General features: G+C 37.7%; 1 protein-coding gene across 6 annotated transcripts in view; it reads left to right on the top strand.

Moving 5' to 3' along the window:
• The window catches only part of phf21aa (PHD finger protein 21Aa), a 336,953-nt gene that overhangs the window by 254,637 nt on the left and 60,832 nt on the right, over window positions 1–21,484 (top strand). For 4 of the 6 annotated variants that reach the window (XM_072591809.1, XM_072591808.1, XM_072591805.1 and 1 more), the window contains 5 exons: window positions 4,080–4,334; window positions 8,257–8,346; window positions 9,813–10,100; window positions 18,997–19,092; window positions 21,195–21,246. In XM_072591809.1, coding sequence (XP_072447910.1) covers window positions 4,080–4,334; window positions 8,257–8,346; window positions 9,813–10,100; window positions 18,997–19,092; window positions 21,195–21,246 — 781 coding nt within the window. The remainder of the gene's footprint in view (window positions 1–4,079; window positions 4,335–8,256; window positions 8,347–9,812; window positions 10,101–18,996; window positions 19,093–21,194; window positions 21,247–21,484) is intronic. The other 2 variants (XM_072591806.1, XM_072591807.1) reach the window with 2 other exon arrangements.

Genomic DNA, 21,484 nt, shown 5'->3' with positions numbered 1-21,484 from the left:
CAAAAAGCTAATTGTTCATATATTTGGATAGGAGTGAATTTTCCAAGACCAAGGTGACTTTTTTGGGGCATATTGTGGGACCGTAAGCCAAGGTTCACCCAGAGAAGCAAACGTACAGGCTACTTTTGATTTCCACATGTCTAAGATGAAATGTGAAATTTTATACCCTGTAGGTGTGAATGTTTACTTCCATAGGTTCACTCTGAACTTCAGTGCTGTCATTGCACACCTAACAAACTTGTTGGAAAAAGGCAAGAAATTTAAATGGACACAAGAATCAAATTGCCTTGAAAATTTAAAAGCTGTACTAATAACAGCACTATTTTTGCCCATGCTGAATTTCCAAAGTAATTCAAACTTGCTGTTAAAACCGGTTATATTAGTGTGGGCTGTTTTGTTGTAAGATGGCAAGTTGAATTGAACAGCTTATCAATTATTCTTGGAGGAAGTGACTGCATGCCAAATATATTGGAAAAGAGATATTGAGTTTTACCCTAGAACCATTTTGACAAATACATCGCCAGTAATGCAAACAAAACTTATTTATATAGATCATAATCCATTGATTTTACTTTAAGAATATCTTTGGGACAAGAACTTAACCATTTCAATGGAATTTAATTCAACTTCCACCTGCTCCAGAGATGTCGAGTAACCTCTCTGACAAGCTGATTGAAAAATACCTATAATTTGAAAATCATTCATACACTTGGTAAATGAAAATCGCTGAGATTGCTTTATTGAGGGCACACATGCCAGAGACATGTAAAAATTATTGCTGTGTAATTTAGTGTATCTTTAATGTTAACATGCAGTTGGTGGTGAGATGTCATAGACTTAGTGATAAAAATTTTCATGAATAATGAAATGCCTCTTTAAAATACATTTCCATTCTTCAGAGGTGTGGGTAGTGTGATATAAACTGGGATTTACGTGTGTAATTTTCAATGTATTTGGTGAGAGTTTGAGTTTCTGGTTGTTAAGTTAGTAACCTGTGGGTTTCTTTGCATCCAGAATCATTAACTAACTTTGAAGTATTTCTGTAAACACAGAAATTACTTTTAGAAACAGTTTTTGAAGCCTGGCTGGTGAGTGGGTTTTGTGCACTATTGGACTTACAAAATGCATTGCAAAGACTCTAACAAACACTACATTGGACAAACAGGCAGAAGACTAGCCACCAGGATACATGAACATCAACTAGCCACAAAATGACATGACCCACTCTCACTAGTATCCTCACGTACAGATGAGGAAGGACACCACTTGGACTGGGACAATGCATCCATCCTAGGACAAGCCAAACACAGACACGCATGAGAATTTCTCGAAGCTTGGCATTCCAACAGAACTCTATCAACAAACACCTTGACTTGGACCCGATTTACCACCCCCTGAGAAAAAGAACAGGAAATGGCATCGCCAACCCAAAGAAACCCAACATATAAAGAGAAATCAGGAATCGTCAGCGGTGCTTCGTCCGGGGGCTCATTGAAGATGTTACCTAGTAATGTTATGAAATATCTGAAAATGAACCTTCCAGCTCAGCAAGCAAACCTACATCCAGAACCTCAACCTGAGCTACAAATCTTCTCAAAACTCAATAAATATAAGTATTTATTCTGACTAGACAATCTGGAAGACATTATCAGTGTTTTGAGAGGTCAGTCTTTTAAGGCTAAGATTAGGAGAAATATCTTGAATTATAGTGGGTGAATCGTAAGAATTGTTTTGAGGCTTAATGTTTGACCGCATTGAAAACAGAGGCCACCAGATTTGGGGGTAATGAGGGAATTGAAAAATATGGGAGCAAATGCAAGAAGATGGTGGTGAGGTCAAATTGTTCACCAGCAGAACAGACTCAAAGGACCAAATAGTGAATTCCAGTTCCTGTTTCTTGTGTTCTTATAAATTAGATATTCCAATTGTTTCATTTTGTACATGACTGCAGTTGAAAATCCATTAGTGGTTTAATCCATTAGCCCTTACATGCTGAACAATATATTTTAAATACAGATAAACAAGGCAACAAAGATATCATTGGGTATCCTTCTATGACAGGCATGCCAAGTTTTTTGTTTATTAAGTGAACAGTTGTACCCCTTTCCTGAACAGATCCACCTGAGCAGATGGACTTTCATTCTGTTGTCTGGTGGAAAGAGATTGACATTTGCCTGTTTATCATATGGTGTTGTTAAGCAATCAGTTGTGATTAATTTGGACTTGTGCTTCTGTAAGTCAGTTGTAGGTGATCGACATTCTAATTGGATTATTCAAAAAACATTAGTGATATCAAAAATGTTCAAAGTATAATTATATTTATCCTATTTGAAATATTAATGTGACTGCCTCATTTATTATGACATTGTCTTCTAGAGGAGTAGCTCTTATGGAAGTTGATAGAAAGAAGTGGATTAGAATTCTTTGTCACAAAATGTAGTTGAGACATCTAGAGTAGATGCATTAATGGAAATTGAAATATATACATGACAGAAGAAGGGATTTAAAGGCTCTTTTGGAGTTGGGTAAAGGTTGATGGAGATACATGTCAAACATAAATCCTTGGACTAAATGGCATGTTTCTGGGTGTAACTGCTGTAATTTGATCCTTTGAAACATATCACATAGTAAATAAACAGAGATCAATGATTAGTGAAAAAGTATTAGCATGTATCTGTCGTCATTATTTGCATGCTTACTTTATTTTCCAGCAAAGCTTATTGACCCTTACTGACATATGTGTGAGAGGAGAAAGATTTAAAAGGGACCTGAGAGGCCATTTATTTGTGCAGGGGTGGTTCATATGTGGAATGATCTGCCAGAGGAAGTGGTAGAAGCAGGTACAGTCACAACATTTAAAAGGCATTTGGATATATACATGAATAGGAAAAGTTTATTGAGGGAAATGGGCCAAATGCAGGCAAATGGGGCAAATTTAGTTTGGGAAATTTGATCAGCCTGAATGAGTTGGACAGAAGGGTCTGTTTCTGTGCAGTATGACTCATACAAAATTAAGCTTGCAGGTCAGCAGAATCTAGCAATTGAACTGAAATTGAGGTATAATAGACTCCTTCGAGTCATGACATAAAAATTTGAAAATTCAGCTCACCTGAACTATCACCATTATTTATGTTTAATTTGCAAAATAACTGCAACATGCATGTATTTTAAAATAACATTTTCCCATTCACCTGAACAATGCAACTGTATAAAGACCAATTAATGGATTTTCTTGAAGTACATTTGAATGATAATCCTGGTTAGCATGTAATACTTAGGGAAGTTTCCCTCAATGCCTCCTTAATTCCCATGTCAAATCTTCCAAACGTATGGATTTTAATGTCCTTGTGGCATTCTGACTTTTACAGTTCTTCAGTAATTGCAGAAAAGTTAGTGATATATCTGCTTTGTGAGTTGTACAGATAGAGATGAATAGCTAATATAAAAAAATGACTTCTACCATCATAGTTGTTCCTTTGTTCCATCAAATGTTGGTACTGATGCTTAAATAAATAATTTAGTCTGAAGGTCCTCTGACTCTTTGCCCATTTCCTATTCAGTCATGTTTCAGGTTAATCCTTGAATGCCACATTAAAGTGAAATTTGGCATAATTACACATTGGCGAGACTGGCTGTCTTCAATTACAAATAGTGGATTAACTGTGTTGGTTGGTGCACTTGCTTGCATGCAGTTGTTCTTCAATACTTGTGATTTCTGCGAAGAAAACTTCAGTATATTTAATTAATGGGATGCAGCCAGTTTCGGGAAGGTTGAACATAATGGATATTGAACACGTGGATGTTGAACATTTGTTCTTCTAAAATGAGTTCCTTAATGATTGCATGGGTGCTTGTTCTATGTATAATCTTAATTTTTTTTTGTAGCATTGACATGCTGAACATGTTTACTCTTATTTAGGTTTTATTTCGCATTGCAAAAAGAAATGCTGAAACATCTAATTTAAAATACGGATTGTAAATACATAAAGCTGAAATGTTTCCATATGTCTATCTCTTGATTTTTTTCATAACAAATAAAATGTAATCACAATTTTTGTATATTTTTCTTTAATTCACAGAAAGCAATAACTGACGCTTCAGTTGTTACCACAAATCAGATTCCACTTACTCTACTAAAAACAGCGCATGCAATGTCTGCCTCGGCCGTTACACCAAGACCTACCATTGCCATGGTAACGGCTCTAAGCAATCCTCAGAAATCAGTGGTTAATGCAGACTCTCAAAACACACCCATCAACCTTCAGATCACCAACAAACTGACAACTCTGGGGACTGATGCTGTACGAATAATGCCAAAATCAACTGTACAGTTGGTAAGAAAAACTTTAAAATGCTATCTTTTCTTTTAATGAGTTTCTTCAGTCTTTGTTGTACTCTACTACCTATGAATCAGTCATACATTATTGAGCATTAATTCTATGCACCTTAGGTTGATGGGCTATACTTTAGCAATGATGTATTTGTTTTTTGGATCTGTTGCTATTAGTATTGTCCTATCAAATCATCTTAAACCCAACCTCAGAAGACTAATTCCCCTCTTTCCCCAAACACCACCTCCCCACCTGCACACTACAAAATATTGGTTTTCACAGAAGACATCCTTTACTGCCTGTCTTCAGTTGGGTTACTAGAATGTTATATAGTTATATGCTGTACTCACTTGGACCTGAATTGTAACTGTTCAAGCTCACTGCTCACTTAGGAACTTTTACAACAGCAGACTTCCAGATTATATTTGAGATTGCTGTCAAACTGAGGAAAGATAAGTTAAAAAGAGTTTTTCATCAAATTGTAATTGGAATTTCTCTTCCTCTTCCCTTTGTTTGCCCACGGTCTTTATTTTTGAAGAGAAGCAAAACTATAGTGTACAATTGCCTTGTCGTAGTCAGCGACAATCATTGATATAAAGGAATTTTTGTCAAATACTTTAAAGGATAAAGTTAACCCTAATTCACAACTAATTCAAGTGATCTAAAAGAAACTACGTAAATACTATTGAGTAAAACAGTGCCCTCCTTTCTGTTCCTTCCATGTAATCTTATCAATTTGACCTGGTGAAGCCATACAAAAATAACAAAGACCTTGCTGAACTATCCAGCCTGTCTCATGATTATGATGTTTTCTGCATCATAGTACAGACACTTCCTGCCCACTCAGAGCCAATACTGAAATCCTTTATTTTGTCCTTAGGAGGACAGAAATATAACATGTATGTTTTATAGTAAAAAGTGAGGATAATATATGCTATATGAGAGGAACATTGAATATAAATCAAGTCTTTGATTCAAACTTTGTTTATTGTGTGAATTATAACAAAGACACTCTCATTAGTGAACTATGAAAAGTTGGCATTCTTTCAGTTACTTTTTTTTATTATTAAAATCTTGCCTCCACTTTACAGCAATTTCAGCTTTGTTTCTAGTTAGCTAATTATTTTTTCAGCTCTCTTTTGGATTAGGAACTGTAAAATCTGTTTTTTTAATATTACTGTAACCTGCTTGCTGGGATTACGACTATTGCTTTCCTGTCTGCTGACTGAAACCTTTATTTTTGATAACTCTTTTGTCTTTGTCTTATTTTAAAATGTATCTCTGGTCCCATATTTTCTTCTTACAATTTAGCTATTTAACATCTGTGCATTGTCCAGATTAAATGAACAATTTATTTTAAAATAAGATACCACTTCAGAAAATGTAAATTTGCTAGACCTATTTTCTGATGTTGAATGTGATTATCCATAAAACAGGGCATGAAATCCTTCCCAATTTTGTGATTTAATATTTTAAAAAAAGCTTTCTGCAAATTCTTTGTGGCAAAATGATTGGGAAATGCCCAGACACTGATATTAACAGAACTTTTTGTTAAAAATGACAGTTTTACTGTTTGTCACAAATTCAAGTTGTTGACTTAGATTTTGATGCCCATGAAATCAAAGTACTCACTGCTGACCTCCGGAAAAAGCTGTCCAGATGGTCCAGTGAAATCTGTGGCATGGACTTCACTTTTCCTAACATTAATTTAATTTAGGCATCCCGTAGATCTCGAGCAATGATAAGGATGTCATCGATGTCAATCACTTGATAAATTCTGAAAGACGCCAAAATAACAAGTGCATTTTATCGCAATAGTCATAAAATAGCAAAATAAAGATTGATATTAAGTCAGAAGCTGAACTTAAAGGCATTTTTTGCATTACTTTAAAAATGTAAAGTGTTTAACTGGAAATGGAGAAATTTTACCTTTTGCAACTGTAAGTTTAGTTTTCAGGAGCAGAGGGGTACTTCAAAAGTAATTATTTATTAAAGCATTAGTTACAACCCATTCAGGGCATAACATGAAGGGATTTTATAGCAATAAAAAAATTTTGGATGTTTACATCAATTCAGAATCTCTAATTTTGTAGCAAAACTCTTTGCTTTTCTGTCATTACTCCACTGAAACTGTCAACTCCTGTATGCAAAATATCTCCTTGATATTTCATGCAACTTTTGAAAAAAGGAAAACCGTGCCATAGAGATCGCTGCTTGTGGGTAGCTTTCTTTGAAGTCAGCGGCAAGTGACTTTGCTTAGCCACTGTCCCCAAAATTTAGGCCAGTGACTTCTGGATGATTTCCATCTGCAAGGACTTCAGCAATGTGAAGAACAAGATGTTCACTGTTAGCAACTTGTGAATTCTGAATTTTTCTATTTATCTATGCATGTCAAATGCTGCAAGTTACAGTCTCATTCAAAGAAGAATAAAGGGAAATACAATCCATTTTACCATCATTACAACTGCAAAATTTAGACTATTGTAGTTTTTAAACTCTTCACTGTTTTCAGTGTCTTATATATTTCAGGATTTAATTTCAAAACCATTTAATAAAATTCTATTTAAAAATGCCACATAATAACAGTCCTAGAGAGAAGTAAAACATTTGAATCAGAATAAAAGGAATATAGGCAATACAAGCCAAGTAACAGAGAAAATGCTGACATGGAATTACATTGTTTTAAAAGATGAAAATGAAATTTAAATCTCAGTTAATGCTGTGCATCACTTACTGACTATAAAATGACTCGTCCTAACTTTGAAGCTCACATTTGTCACCGAAGCATTTCAGAATTGCACAACAGAGAGAGACCATTCAGCCTGTCTTTCTAGTTTAACCTAATATATTGCTTTTTTTTTTCTCTATAACCCTATAATGTTTCATAATTCCTTGTTGCCTGCTGCTATTGAATCAGTACCTACCATCATATCAGATAATGCATTTCAAATCGTAACCATTGTTGAAAAAGATTTTTCTCTGTTACCTCTGGCCTTCAGCCATTTCAAACAGTTTATTCTTGGTTGCTCTAACCAAGCCCATCATGATTTTAAGCATTTTTATCAGATCTGCGCATGTTATCCTTACAGCAGAGGAGAATTAACTCCAGCTTCTTCAGTGTATTTACTTCACTGTAATTACTTGTTCCTTGGAACAATTTGAATAAAATGTTTTCTATATCCTCACCAAAGCTTTCATATCCTTCCTTAAATGCTGTGTTACGGAGTTGAACACAGTATATTCCATCTGGGATCAAATTTGTGTAATCTATAATGCATAACATGGATGATGGTTCAATTATAGATAAAAGAGCATGCATTTATACTGTTCCTTGCATGACCACCAACCATTTTGAAGCACATCATTGCCAATATCATACTTTGAAATTTGGACATTTGTAATGTTGGAAATGCAGCAGCCATTTGTGTGAAAGATCATATAAGCTGTCAGTGACCAAATGTTAAATATTGATCAGAACACTGGAGAGAACCTTCCTCGTCATTCTTTGAATAGCCCAATGAGATCTGTTATGGACCCTGGGAGGGTAGGCAGGCAGACATTTGAAAGATGGCATTGCACTATGTAATATGCCTTCACTAATGAACAAAAGTACCAGCCTCGAATTTGTGTGCTTAGGTTCCTTGTGTTGGGCTATAATCTATTGACTAAAGACTGGAATCATGCTTTACTGAATTGTGAGGTCCTTACTTTTGTTTCTTTGTATGTTTCATCTGTAATAATTAAATAAATCCTGCTTGGGTGAAAAGCTTGTGGTTTTACAGTTCAGAAAAGAAAGCACATTGACTTTCTGGAATCTTGGTTGCAAACACAGGTGGTACTAGCGTGTATGTACCCAGGGGTTTATTCTTGATGTGAAGGATTTCTATGAAAGTAGTGTGTAAGAGATAAATGTGTTCAAAATCAGCAGGTGCAGACTACAAGTTCCCCACCAATCAAGGTTCCTCAGTTCATTCCTCCACCCAGACTGACTCAACGCCCAACGCTCTTACCACAGGTAAATAAGAGTTATAGGGAAGGCTGCTATTATTTGTGGCTTCACAAATGCAGAGTTGTCTACTGAAACATTAAATAGGTATGATTCTATAGTATGTCACTGCACCAGTTGAATTGTTTTATACCTGTGTTTCAGAGGCCATATTCCAAGGTGTTGTTTAGGAGAAATTCACAATTTCTTTTGTTTTTAATCTTTATTCACATACAAATGAAAAGCTGACTAAATCTACCATTCTGTTAAGAATTTTGTACCAAGAAGGATTGGTATGCAGGTCTTAATCCAGAATTAAATCGCATTTCTAATCTTGCCTCAGCTTTGTGGTCAGGGTTTTCAATACTACTACTATTCTTGGGAATATAACTTGGGATATCTTTTGTATATGAGCTGAGGAGAGAAATGTCAGATAAGAATCTCACTCCTGTGTGTTATTGAGTGTGAAAAAAAAATACTGTGGATGCTTTAATATGAAATAGAAACAGAAGATGCTAGATATACTCAGTAAATTTGCCAACATCTGTGGAACTTGAAAGAATTACGTTTCAGGACAGTGACCAGATGAAAGATGATCACTTAGTGATGTCTATAGCTACCAGAGTTCAGCTGTGACGCTTCACTTGGCTAGACATTCTGATGTTTGCATGGGTTCACAAATGAAATTTGATCTCCTGGTAAATTACAACATGGCTGTTGGCATATGTGAAACCATAATCCGAATAAGTTAGTCCTTCGGAAGAGGAATAGGGAAAGGTGACGAATGTTGAATTTTTGAAAATACTTTATACATGGTAGGTATTCAACCATTTTTACTTAGTTTTCTGCATAACGTATACTTTATGTTCTTATGTTGAGATACTGGACTTGTCAAGAATTTTATTCTAGATGTTATAAGGTTTAGGAAACTGTAACCGTAATTGAGTGTTACGTATATTTAATTTTTGTGGAATTTAAGCAGGACAGTTTTTGGAAGTGTCAGTATTTAGTTTGTGAAGATAGTTGGTAAATACAAGTCTGACACTGAGCCATCTTAAGTAGAAAGACCTCTGGTTCAATCTGCAGTCTTACCTAGGCTAGTTATGTTTATCGAGAGCTGTTGTAAAAGTGATACAGTTGATCCCAGCATTTTATTCCTGTAAGAGCAGGACAGAATTACCTATGGTTCTTGCTGTCACCATTCTTTGTGTTCAGAAAGTGCAAGTGTGTCATGGGGGATGAGCCCAACAATGGAATAAGTTGAGTTGCGGTAGGCCTTGGATGTAATACTCAGTATGATGTTTTGAGTAGCCTGATGACATTGTCTTGGTTCACACCTGAAGAGTTGCTGCTTGGAAGGTACTGGACCAGCCAGTTCTGGACAACAGGACCTTAGTAGTCGTCAGCTTCAGAAAACAAAGAAAAATTGGGGTATGGGAGGAGAACCGGTTTGCTTTCTAACATGCTAAATTGCTCATTGCAACCCAAATTCTCAGGTTCGTCCGAAGCCAGTGATGCCAAATAGTATTCCTATTGCACCCGCACCTGTGTTTACGACTTCGCAACTAATCCAGCGACCTGTGATGCTGACAAAATTCACACCCACTTCTCAGCCATCAGCTGCAAATTCCATACATCAGGCTAGAATTATGAATGGACAACCAGCTACTGTCACCAAAACGTTACCAACTGCACAGCTGACGAGTATTGTCATAGCAACCCCAAGTCCCAAAGTGGTTGGCCCCCAACAGCTGAAGCTCAGCAAAGCAAATCTGGAAAACAAGGTACTAATGCCTTTGTATTTTTTTTGTTCCCAAAACAGGCACAAACCTATATCCAAGTTAAAATAATCTTTGCTGCATTGACTTTGTCATTTAAATAAACTTGGATATGTTATAACCCACCTCTGGGGCAGGTGAATACGTGAACGAAGACCTCCTGACTCAGAAGCAGGAACCGTACCACAGTGCTACAAGACCTCTCTTTATAGCATTCAATTGTGCATTCAAATCTGTGAATGGTCATTAATTAAATACGTTTGTATGTAACATTGAAAGTGAGACAACAAGAAACATTTGGGAGAAATAAAAAAAAACGGTGTTGGTTCTAAATAGTTGTGATATTGAACCACTCAAACTTAAAATTTCATGCTGTTCTGCCATATATATCTCGTGTATAAATATGATTATATTGGTTAATTGGTTGGGCTATAATGCAAAGACCTACTCTAATAATCTATCACCGCAGTAATTAATCTGGAATTAAAAAGCTGTTCTCATGAAACTATTGGATTGTCATAAAACTCATCTGGTTCATTAATATTGTATAAGGAGGAAAGTCTGGTATTCTTCTCTGCCTGTGTGTGCCACCAGATGCATAGCAATGACTCTTTGGTGTCTTCTGAAGTAACTGAGCAAGCTATTCAGTCACGTGAAAATGCCACATGAAGTGCAAGAATCAAACTCGGCACACTGCCAAATGATCTAGGCAGCATATAGAGTCGTAGAGGTCTTCTGCATGGAAACTGAGCCCAAAGGCTCAACTGGCGCACGCTGCCCAGTTATCATAATTTAAACTAGTCCCATTTGCCTGCATTTGGTCCGTATCCTTCCATATCTAACCCATCCATGACCTATCTAAATGTTTCTTAAATGATGAAATTGGACTTGCTTCCACCACTACCTCTGACAGCCTGTTTCATGCAATCACCACCATCTGTGGAAAAAAAAATTTACCCCTCTGGACCCTTTTGTATCTCTCCCCTCAAGCCTATGCCCTCTAGTTTTAGACTCCCCTACCATGGGGAAAAGCTGTCAGCTATCTACTTTATCCATGCCTGCCATTATTTTGTACACCTCTATAAGGTCACTCCTGAATCTCTTAGACTCCAGTGAAAACAGTCCCAGTCTATCCAACATCTCCTTATAACTCAAACCTTCTAGACCAGCTCGGATCATAATAAATCATTTCTGCACTCTCTCTAGTTTAATAATGCCCTTTTTAAAGTAGGGTGAGCAAAACTGTCCACACAATTTCAAATGTGGCCTCTTTAAAGTCTTGTACAGCTGCAACAAGACATCCCAACTTCTGTACTTGATGTTTTGACCAATAAAAATTGGCCTGTTGAAAGCCGCCTCCACTACCCTGTCTAACTGTGACACCATTTTCAAGGAACTATGAGCCTGTTCCCCTAGATCTGTATTTTTTGTATAACGCTCTCAAGGCCCTGCTATTGACTGTGTAAGTCCTGCCCTGGTTTACTTTATCTAAATGCAATATCTTACATCTATCTAAATTAAACTCCATCAGCCATTACTCAGCCCACTGGCCCAGGTGATCAAGATTCCCACATAACCTTCTTCATTGTCCACTATATCACCAGTCTTGGTTTCATCGACAAACTTACTAACCTTACCTCCTAAATTCTCATCTAAATCACTTAAAAATGATGAATAACAGTGGACTCAACATTGATGCCTGTGGGACACCGCTGGTCACAGGCCTCCAGTCTGAAAAACCAGCTCTGCCATCAACCACTGTCTTCTAATGTCAAACCAGTTTTGTATCCAATTGGCTAGCTCTCCCTGGATCCTGAACGGTTTAACCTTCCTTAACAACCTACCATGCGGTACCTTGTGAAACTCCTTGCTAAAGTCCATGCAGACAACATCGACCGCACTGCCCTCACCTCCTTTCTTGGTCACCCCTTCATAAAACCTCAATCAAGTTTGTGAGCAGATATGCCAGAAGCACACCCAGCCCAGTATATCCTGCCAACACTTCACTGATGTGGAGATTTGCGCCCAATTTGGAAGAGCCATTATCCTATAGACCAGTCGAGCAACAACCTGACACTTCAGAATCATATCTTTCGGTAATTGTCCAAGACTCCTACACCAGTATTCCTGCTAAATGAATAATCATATGTACTATGGTATCACAATGTTGTAGATTCAAGAAGAAGTAACCCAGGGAGGCCTGAATATTGACTGTAGAAGTTATGAAAGTCTCATGGCATCAGGTGAAAAGTGAACAATAAAACCTCCTGCGGAATAGAATCTTGCACCCTCCTTAGCTAGTCAATCAGTACTCTTTCCATGTTGAACTTTGAAGAGGCACTGAGGACAGCAAGGTTATAAAAGTTTCTGGATATGGACCACCAGCCGGCTGACTTAATTGTTCACTAAAGTTGTTAAATCCCGTGGACATAGGTGTTACACTAGGCCAGGAGTGGTTTCTGTAGTAACCACCATGCAGGAAAGACTTTTTTCTCACTAATTTATCTGTCACACAAGCAGATGCCTGTTACTGTAGCTGTCCTGTTGTCCTTGGCAAGGCAATGCTCCATCTTCACCTTGAGGATATTGTCCACTCTGTAATGTGAAACTGTCATCACATTAGATTTAGAACAGACTTGGTATCTCAAAACTGAACTGAGAATCCCATGAAGCACTGAAATAAACAACTCTTTGGATAAATCAACTTGGATAAGTCAAATGTACCCATGATCAGTCACACTCAAATGGTCTTTGGTATTCAACTCCTTTTCCCACATTTGGATCAAGGTTGTAATGGGATCAGGAATCAAAAAGCCAGCATTGACTACAGTCTATGTAACCTCGTGCCCTGGCGTAGCCCTTGTTCAGTCATCATCACCACTAAACAAGAGGACTGACTGATCCTCGTTCAATAAGTGTGGAAGAGCAAACCAGGAGTAGCACCCTGAAATCTGCAACCTGGTGAAACTAGAATCAGGATCACATGCTGCTAAATAATGGAATCAGTATTGTGGACAGAGCAAAGCAGAACTCTAACAGATCAAAAAACTGCAATGCAACCACATATAGTAATGAATGGTGGTAGGTATGTAAATACTTTAATTGGAGCAGTAAGTTTAATAAATAATCCCATCCTCTGTGGTGATGGTGCAAAACACAAGAGTATAAAAGACCAAATTGAAGCCTTGGCAACCATTTTAAGACAGAAATGTCAAGTAAATGGTCCATCTTGGTTTTCTCCTCAGCACTTCCTCATCAAAGCCAGTCTTCAGCCAATTTGATTCATCTATGTGATATCAAAAAAGTCTGAGCGCATTTGATGTAGTGAAGTCCTACAATATTCGAACTACAGCCATATATAAGCGTTCTTCAAACTAACCATGTCCCTGGCCAAGCTGTTCCTCATGCAGCTACATTACTGGCATCTAGTTGAGAAAGTGTAGGGTTGCCCAGGAATGTCCTCTTCCCAGGACAAATCAAAACCATCAGTCTACTTTCAAATCACGAGCAAAGTGATAGAAGATATCATTAATGTCAAATTGCACTTGTTCACCAAAAGTCTCCTGATTGCCTATTTTATGTTCTATGAGTGTCATTTAATGCCAGACTCTGTATCCTTGATCCACCTACCAACAGGTGGCGCTAGACCCAACCCCACAACTAGGAAACAACATTACATATCGCCTAAGAAAATTACACAATTCTGGACAATTAAACAAGACGGAATTTCAGAAAATGAAACCCGATGGGACCAACACCCCCACGATTCTACGGACTACCAAAAATCCATAAACCAGGAGCCCCTCCTCAGACCCATAGTCTTACTACCCAGAACATCAACTTGCAGACTGGCCAAAGAACTACATGCAACACTGAAATACCTAGTAGAAGAGTCATGGCACTCCATCCACTCCACCCAGGAATTCCTAAAAATCATCAAAAACACTAAAATAGAGGAAGACAAAGCAATGATCTCGTTCGACGTAACAGCACTGTTCACCTCCATCAACATCGACCTGGCAAAGGAAACACTTACCACATTTTAGAAGAGACCATCACACACACACCAACCACCATCAATCACATTACCAACGAAAGCATCATGAAGCTAGTGGACCTGTGCCTCACCACCCACTTCACTTTCAACAACACAGTCTACAAACCAATGGCACACCCATGGGGTCTCCGCTATCAGGATTCATAGAAGCAGTAATGTAAAGACTAGAACAAACAGCCCTACCAACCATCAAACCAAAAATCTGGGTCCGCTACGTAGATGACACCTTTGAGATCACAAAACAAAACAAGATAGAACAGACATTTAACATCATCAACAACACCCTCACAGGCATAAAGTTCACCAAGGAGGAAGAAACCGACAACAAACTCGCATTCCTGGACGTCACAGTGGAAAGAAGGGACAACTGAGAACTACAAACCTGCATATACCGAAAACTGACAAACACTGACCAAATACTTAACTACACCAGCAACCATCCCAACACACAAACGAAGCTGCATCAGAGCACTATTCCAATGAGCCACCACGCACTGCAGCACAGACTAACTTCGGAAAACAGAGGAGAACCACCTACACAATGTATTCAAGAAGAACGGATACTCAAAAAAAATACAGTCCACAGATTCCTCAAGAACAAACCACGACAAGCAGACCAAACTCGGCCAGAAACCCTAACCACCTTACCATACATCAAAGAAGTTTGAGAAATGACAGCCAGACTACTAAGACCCCTCGGAATCCTAGTAGCACACAAACCCACCAACACTCTCAAACAAAAACTAACAAACTGAAAAGACCCAGGACAACCCATGGACAAAACCAAAGTCATCGACAAAATTCCATGCAAGGTCTGCCGCAGACACTACGTAGCACAAACAAGAAGAAAGTTAGGCACCAGGATACACGAACACCAGCTAGTCACAAAAAGACATGACCCTCTCTCCCTTGTAGCCCTACACAAAGGATGAAAAAGACCACCATTTTGACTGGGACAGCACATCTATCCTGGGACAGGCTAAGCAAAGACATGCCAGAGAATTCCTAGAGGCCTGGCACTCCAACCACAACGCCATAAACAAACACATAGATCTAGATGCCATCTATCAACCCCTCAGAAAATGAACAGGAAATGACATCGCCACAAACCCCAGGAACCCCATCCAGGAGAAAGATATAAATAGAAAGCAGGAGACAAAAGCTTCGCTTCACTTGTTACCTAGCCAGGTAATGAAACGTCTGGATATCAAACCTATAGCTCAACGAGCATTCCTACACCCTAATCCTTGATCCAAACATAGGAAAAGAAGGTGTAAAGTTCCAGCAGTGAGATGAGAGTGACTGTCATTGTTATGAAGTTGACAATCAGTTGTGTGCCCTTGAAAAATTTACACAGTGTAACTGGCAAAAATACTTTGCACTGTCTAAAAGACACAAGTCAGGAGCCTGCTCTCTGAATGAGTGCAGTTCCAACAATACTCAAGAAACTCAACACCAGCCAGTGCAAAGCAGCCAGCATTTTATTGCTACCTCCATCCAGAACATTAAACTTTCATTCCCTTTGACATTGCAAGGTGTACAATATAGAAGTGGGCAAAGTTAAAAATTACGCAACATCAGATTATACTCCAACTGGTTTATTTGAAAGTACAAGCTTTCGGAGCACTGTAACCTGGTGTTGTGTGATGTTTTTTTAAACTTTATCCATCCCAATCCAACACTGGCACCTCCATATAATGTAGAAGTGCACTGTGGGAAATCGTCATGGTTTTTTCATAAATATAGAAACATCAAAGATAGGAGCAGGAGTAGACAATTTGCCCCCCTTATTCTTCACTGTTCACTATGATCATGGCTGATCATTGATCTCAGTACCATAATCCCACTCTGCCCCTGTAACTACCTTAGAATCATACAGCACCAACTCATCCATGCCAACCAGGTTTCCCAAATTAAACTAGTTCCACTTGCCTGTATTTGGCCCACATCCCTCTAAACCTTTCCTATTCGCCTACCTGTTCAAATGTATTTAAAGTCTTGTAACTATACCTGCATCATCATCTACCTCTAGCAGTTCATTCCACATAGAAACCAACCTCTCTGTGAAAAAGTTGCCCCTCTGGTTCCTTTTAAATCTTTCTCCTTTCTCCTTAAAATTATACCATCAAGCTTTGAACTTCCCCACCCTAGGGAGATGCCCTTTGCTATTCACCTTATCTATGCCCCTCATGATTATATAAACTTCTATAAGGTTACCCCTCGGCCTTCTAGGCTCCACTTTAAAAAGTCACAGCCTATCCAGCCTCTCCTCCTAACTCAAGCCCTCCAGTCCTGGTAATATTCTTGTAAATCTTTTCTGCCCCCTCCTGAATTTAATGTTACCCTTCCTATAGCAGAGCAACCAGAGCTGTACACAGTACTCCCAAAGTGGCCTCACCAATATTATCTACAGCCACAACAAGATGCCCCAACTTCTGTGCTCTGGCCAATGAAGCAAGCTGCCTTTACCACCCCGACTATCTGTGAATCCACTTTTAAGGAATTGTGAGCCTGAACCCCTACATGTCTCTGTTTGAGAACACTCCCCAGTGCCCTACCATTAACTGTGCAAGTCCTGCTCTTGCTCGCTGTATCAAAATGCAACACCTCGCATTTATCTAAATTAAACTCCATCTGCTTTTCCTCAACCCATTGGCCCAGCTGATCAAGATTCCATTGTACTCTGAGATAACCTTTGCTGTTTTATACCACCAGTTTTGGTATCATCGTACTAACCATGTCTGCTGTATTCTCATACGAATTGTTTATGTAAACAACAGACAACAGTAGACCCAACAGTAGAACATCCTTCCTCAGATCAGACCAGAATTGCATACAATATTCCAGCTGTGATTTCACCAACTTCCCCAGTACCAATGTCAGTCTTACTGGTCTACACCCCAACCAAACAACTTCCCAGAAGGACCGCGAAGGGAGGCAGACACAAAGGAACCTGCAGTTATCCCTCCAAGTCTCTCAACATGCTGGTCTGGAAATGTATTGTCATTCCTTCAGCATCATTCAGTCTAAATCCTGGAACTCCCTCCTGAACAGCACTATTGGATTTGCCTTCATCATGTGACAGCAATAAGTCAAGAAGGTGGCACCAAAAGGTGATAAATGCTAGCAATACTTTTATCCACAAATGAATTTCAAAAAAGATATTTTCGAAAATCTTATTTTGGCAAATCCAGTAGAATGTAGAAATCAAAAATTATTAGTCTTCCAGCATTGCCTAACTCTGATGTTGATGTACCCATATAGTTAGTTTCAGATCACACTTCATCCTCAAAAAGGATGTAATATGCTGTCAATTGACACTACTTTATGCATTGCTCATCATACTCATTCTGGCAGTTGACGAGTTTTGTTGACTGATAATGTGACGGATACATAAGCAAGCATTAGGGCACTCATACTTATTCAAACATAAATTTTCGAAAATGCTTTCAACTACCTAGAATTATCTTTAAACTCCCCTTTAAGTGACACTATTACTGAATACCCTAGTTCACAATATTCCTACCATATTGGAGTGATCTGTTCTATAATGTTCACTGAGCTATATTTCAGAGACCTAATAAGGTACTCAATCAATTGTTATCTTCCTCCAAAAGTGAGGATCATCATCAAATTGTTTCATAGCTTTGGTATAGTGGAGTTTCTGACCTGACTCCTAAATTAAATAATCTATTTATGTAATTTAGTTTGGCCAGAGTGTCCATTTATCCAGCTCATATTTGCATGCAATTATTTTGTAAGCTACCCTGCTGCTGTCTTTGTTAATTTCACAAATTTTTATAGTTAACCATACTGTTTGACAATTTACAAGTTCTGAAAAATGAATTCCTCAACCATGACACCAAATATAGTAAAATAGTCACAATTATTCTTAATGTTCAGCTAAGAATATTGACCCTCAATCTGGCCCAGATTTTGCCTTTAGTGGCAAAACACCTGCAAAAGAGCAAGTCTTGCTGAAAATTAGTGATCTCCCTTGCATGAATTTCACCTCTAATATCATTCAGTTTCACTGCAAGTGTTCTTTACTGAACATTGTGTACGGTAACTGATGTTTTTGGTTTGTTCAAGCAATTAATCATATTAAAAGATTTCAAAGGATACTAAAATAAAAATACTTCTAAAAGTGTTTTTCCATACAGCAAATTAAACACATTAACAGATAAAATTGAAGCTAAAATAGTTTGATAGAATGCTTCGAAGCATACTCAAAATATGTAACTCAAAGTTACGATCAGTTTATTCATCACATTTTATTAATCACCTTGCTGTTTAAAAACAGGTGTACCTGATTCAACAAAGTATAACATTTAAAGAATTTGAAAGTGTAGGGAGAGAGTATGAAACTTGAAATTGTCCCTAATTTGTGATTTCTGGCTCTGTGGGGGGAGGTCACAGCAAGCAGCCTGTGTCACAATCACCAAGGACAGACAGCATCTTAAGGATTTGTGCACTAATCTGCATATGTCTGACATTCTGAAGTTGTCAGTTTTGCAATTGTTATCCCCTCCTCTGCAAAATGCAGCCTAGTTCTTATACTGAAAGGTACCAACATATATTTAACAGCCAATCATTAATTGTGGTACCACTTCATATCAGTTTTAATATTTTAGCAGACAATAATACTTTTGAAAATTGTTGGTTATATTCTTCAACATGGTAACTCATATAGGATTTGGTCCTTATTTGCTATATGTTAATTAAGATCCATTTTAAATGATCTGAATCAAAGCTTCATACATTTGAAGTATGGATGTGTTTATAATTATGGAATCTATATTGTTGAAATATTTAATAACTTACTGATAATTTTTCTGTTATTAGACCATCAAACTTCAGGTGGAATGGGAAGAAAGACCGAATGACAGCAGTCCCACTTCTCCAGTTCCACCTAAACCCAAGAAAGAGGAGAACGCAGAGGTAATGTTGTTGAAGCAATTTCTATTTACTGACCAATTTGTTAAAATTCAAAGGAAAACAAAAATGAAGTATTAAATTATATTTCAATATCTGTTAAATAAATTATTATTGGTTAATGTTAATATGTAAAACATGTCAGGTTATAATGTAGAGCAACTGGGACTGTTAAGAATATCTGAAAGAATAGTGGAAGCAGATTTAGCAATAACAGGAACTGAATATATTGTATTGTTGGAAAGGAAAACTGTGTGTAGGGCTATGGGGGAATCAACAAGGGGAATCAGAATAGTTCCTTCAAACAACCTGCACAGGTAAGTGGGCCATCCAGTCTTGTCTATGCCATTTGATTCTATGATACTACTTGGGCACTGAATGATGATATAGGGTCAGAATATGTATGTATTTTTGTGGCGCGATCAATAAATTGCATTTGATATGTTGAGAGTTAAGAGTCACAACATTGGGAAGCCAGTGAAGAACTGGTGGTTATCCATGAAATACTGACATTTTATTGTGAGAAAGCAATAGACTTTCAGGAATTGGATTCGGGAGATAAAGTAGGAATTGGAGCACTGGAGAAGTTTGGTCCTGTGGTATGGAAAGTGCTTCTAGAAATAAATTTATCATTGATGTTTTTGATGTATCTGTTGGAAACATTCTCAGTTGTTTCAATATTTTGGCCACCTTCTCGTGGGACAGCTTTAGCATGCAAGGTACTGATTATCCATCAGTAATTATTTGGTAACTGATGACATTTGTATTAAAGTACACCTAGATCACTGTACACACTTCATTTTGAGTATGAATTTTGATTTAAATGTGTTTCACAACATTCTTGCTCGACATGGTCTTAACCCTGAGTGAGTTTGTTTATTTTTAAAATTAAGATCTTCAGGCTAAATCTGTTAAATTACATGGTCAACAACACAATTTATCCATATGTAGCACTCTTATGAAACAATATGAAGCCATATTGCTGCAACCATATTAAGGAGATTGACCAAATAGAAGTTTTGAGGAGTGCTTTAAAGGTGGAAAGCACTTCAGAAAGACAGAATTGTCGGGAGGAAATTCCAGATCTTGAAACTAAGGCAATAAATGATGCAGCTGCCACTGATGAACAAGTTATACTTGCGAGTGCTTAGGAGGCTGAAATTAATGGAGCAAAGAAATCCCTGGAGATTATGGGGCATGTGTAGATGATCAATAGGGAAAGAAATACATGAAGACTTGAAAATTGGATGAGAATTTTGAAGTCCAGGTGTTATATCACTTGGACCTGTAATTGGTAGTCAAACATAGGAGAACTGGACTAGTTAGTTAGATATGGACCTTTAGATGAGTTAAAGTTTACTAAAGGTAGAATATGGGTGTCCAGCCAGGAATGCATTGAAATAATCTTGATCAAAGGTAACAAAGGAATGAACAAGAGTTTCAGTAGCCAATTTGTTTACCGATTAAGTCAACGGTTGTTAGTGAAATGGTAGTCCCCTGTCAGGTAGTGGTGTGACTGTAAGTTTGGAAGGTCATCTTTGGATCAAATGTGACATTGAGGTTACAAATAGACTGGTTTAATCTTATATTGTAACCATGGAGAGGGATAGAGTTGTTAGCTCAGGACAGAAGTTTGGATATGGATTGAAAACAACAGGGTTATTCTTCCCAGTATTTAATTGGAGAAAATTTTTGTTCATCTTGAACTCTGTCGGATGAGTAGTCTTATTATTGGAAGAGTTGAGATAGGTAGTGGGGAGCTAGGGCAGAGTGCTACCTTTGAAAAGTAGTAGTATCTGTTTAGACGATATTAAGAAGCAGCATGTAGATGAGAAACTGAGAGCGCTATGGGTAGATTCTTGAGAGACATTGGGGTTAAAGGCATGGGAGTGTGAAGAGAAGGCATTTCAGATGGTACTCTGACTATGATCAGATTGATAAGAATGGAACCAGGCTCAAGCAGACCCATCCAACTGGATTATATTAATTTGTTAGAAATTGTGTACCCTTCAACAGAAACTAATGAAAATTAAGACAGAAACTCTTATTGAACAGTATATATTATTAACACTGCTTTAATTAGGTACTATCATTTTTTTTTTGTACAGAAAGTTGCTTTCATGGTTTCTCTGGGGTTGGTTACACATGATCACCTTGAAGGTAAGAAATTAGTTTTTGTCCCTTTTTGTCTCTGAGCGTTTTGCAATTTTGTTTGCATGTATCATTTCCATGTCACTCCCAAGAGTAAATTGAACATGTCCAACTGACATTTAGATTTAGTAAAATCTCAGTAAGTTGAATCATAAGAGCCCTGCCCACAATTTTGTGATAAGCAGAGCCCTGAGATAGCTAAGAAAGTCCCTGAATAGCCTGATTTGCAAACAACTGCAAGGTACAT

The sequence above is a fragment of the Chiloscyllium punctatum genome, chromosome 22 (assembly GCF_047496795.1).
Source record: "Chiloscyllium punctatum isolate Juve2018m chromosome 22, sChiPun1.3, whole genome shotgun sequence".
Taxonomy (NCBI): Eukaryota; Metazoa; Chordata; class Chondrichthyes; order Orectolobiformes; family Hemiscylliidae; genus Chiloscyllium; species Chiloscyllium punctatum.
Note: the sequence above shows the minus strand (reverse complement) of the source record. Positions and strands in the feature narration are given on the sequence as shown.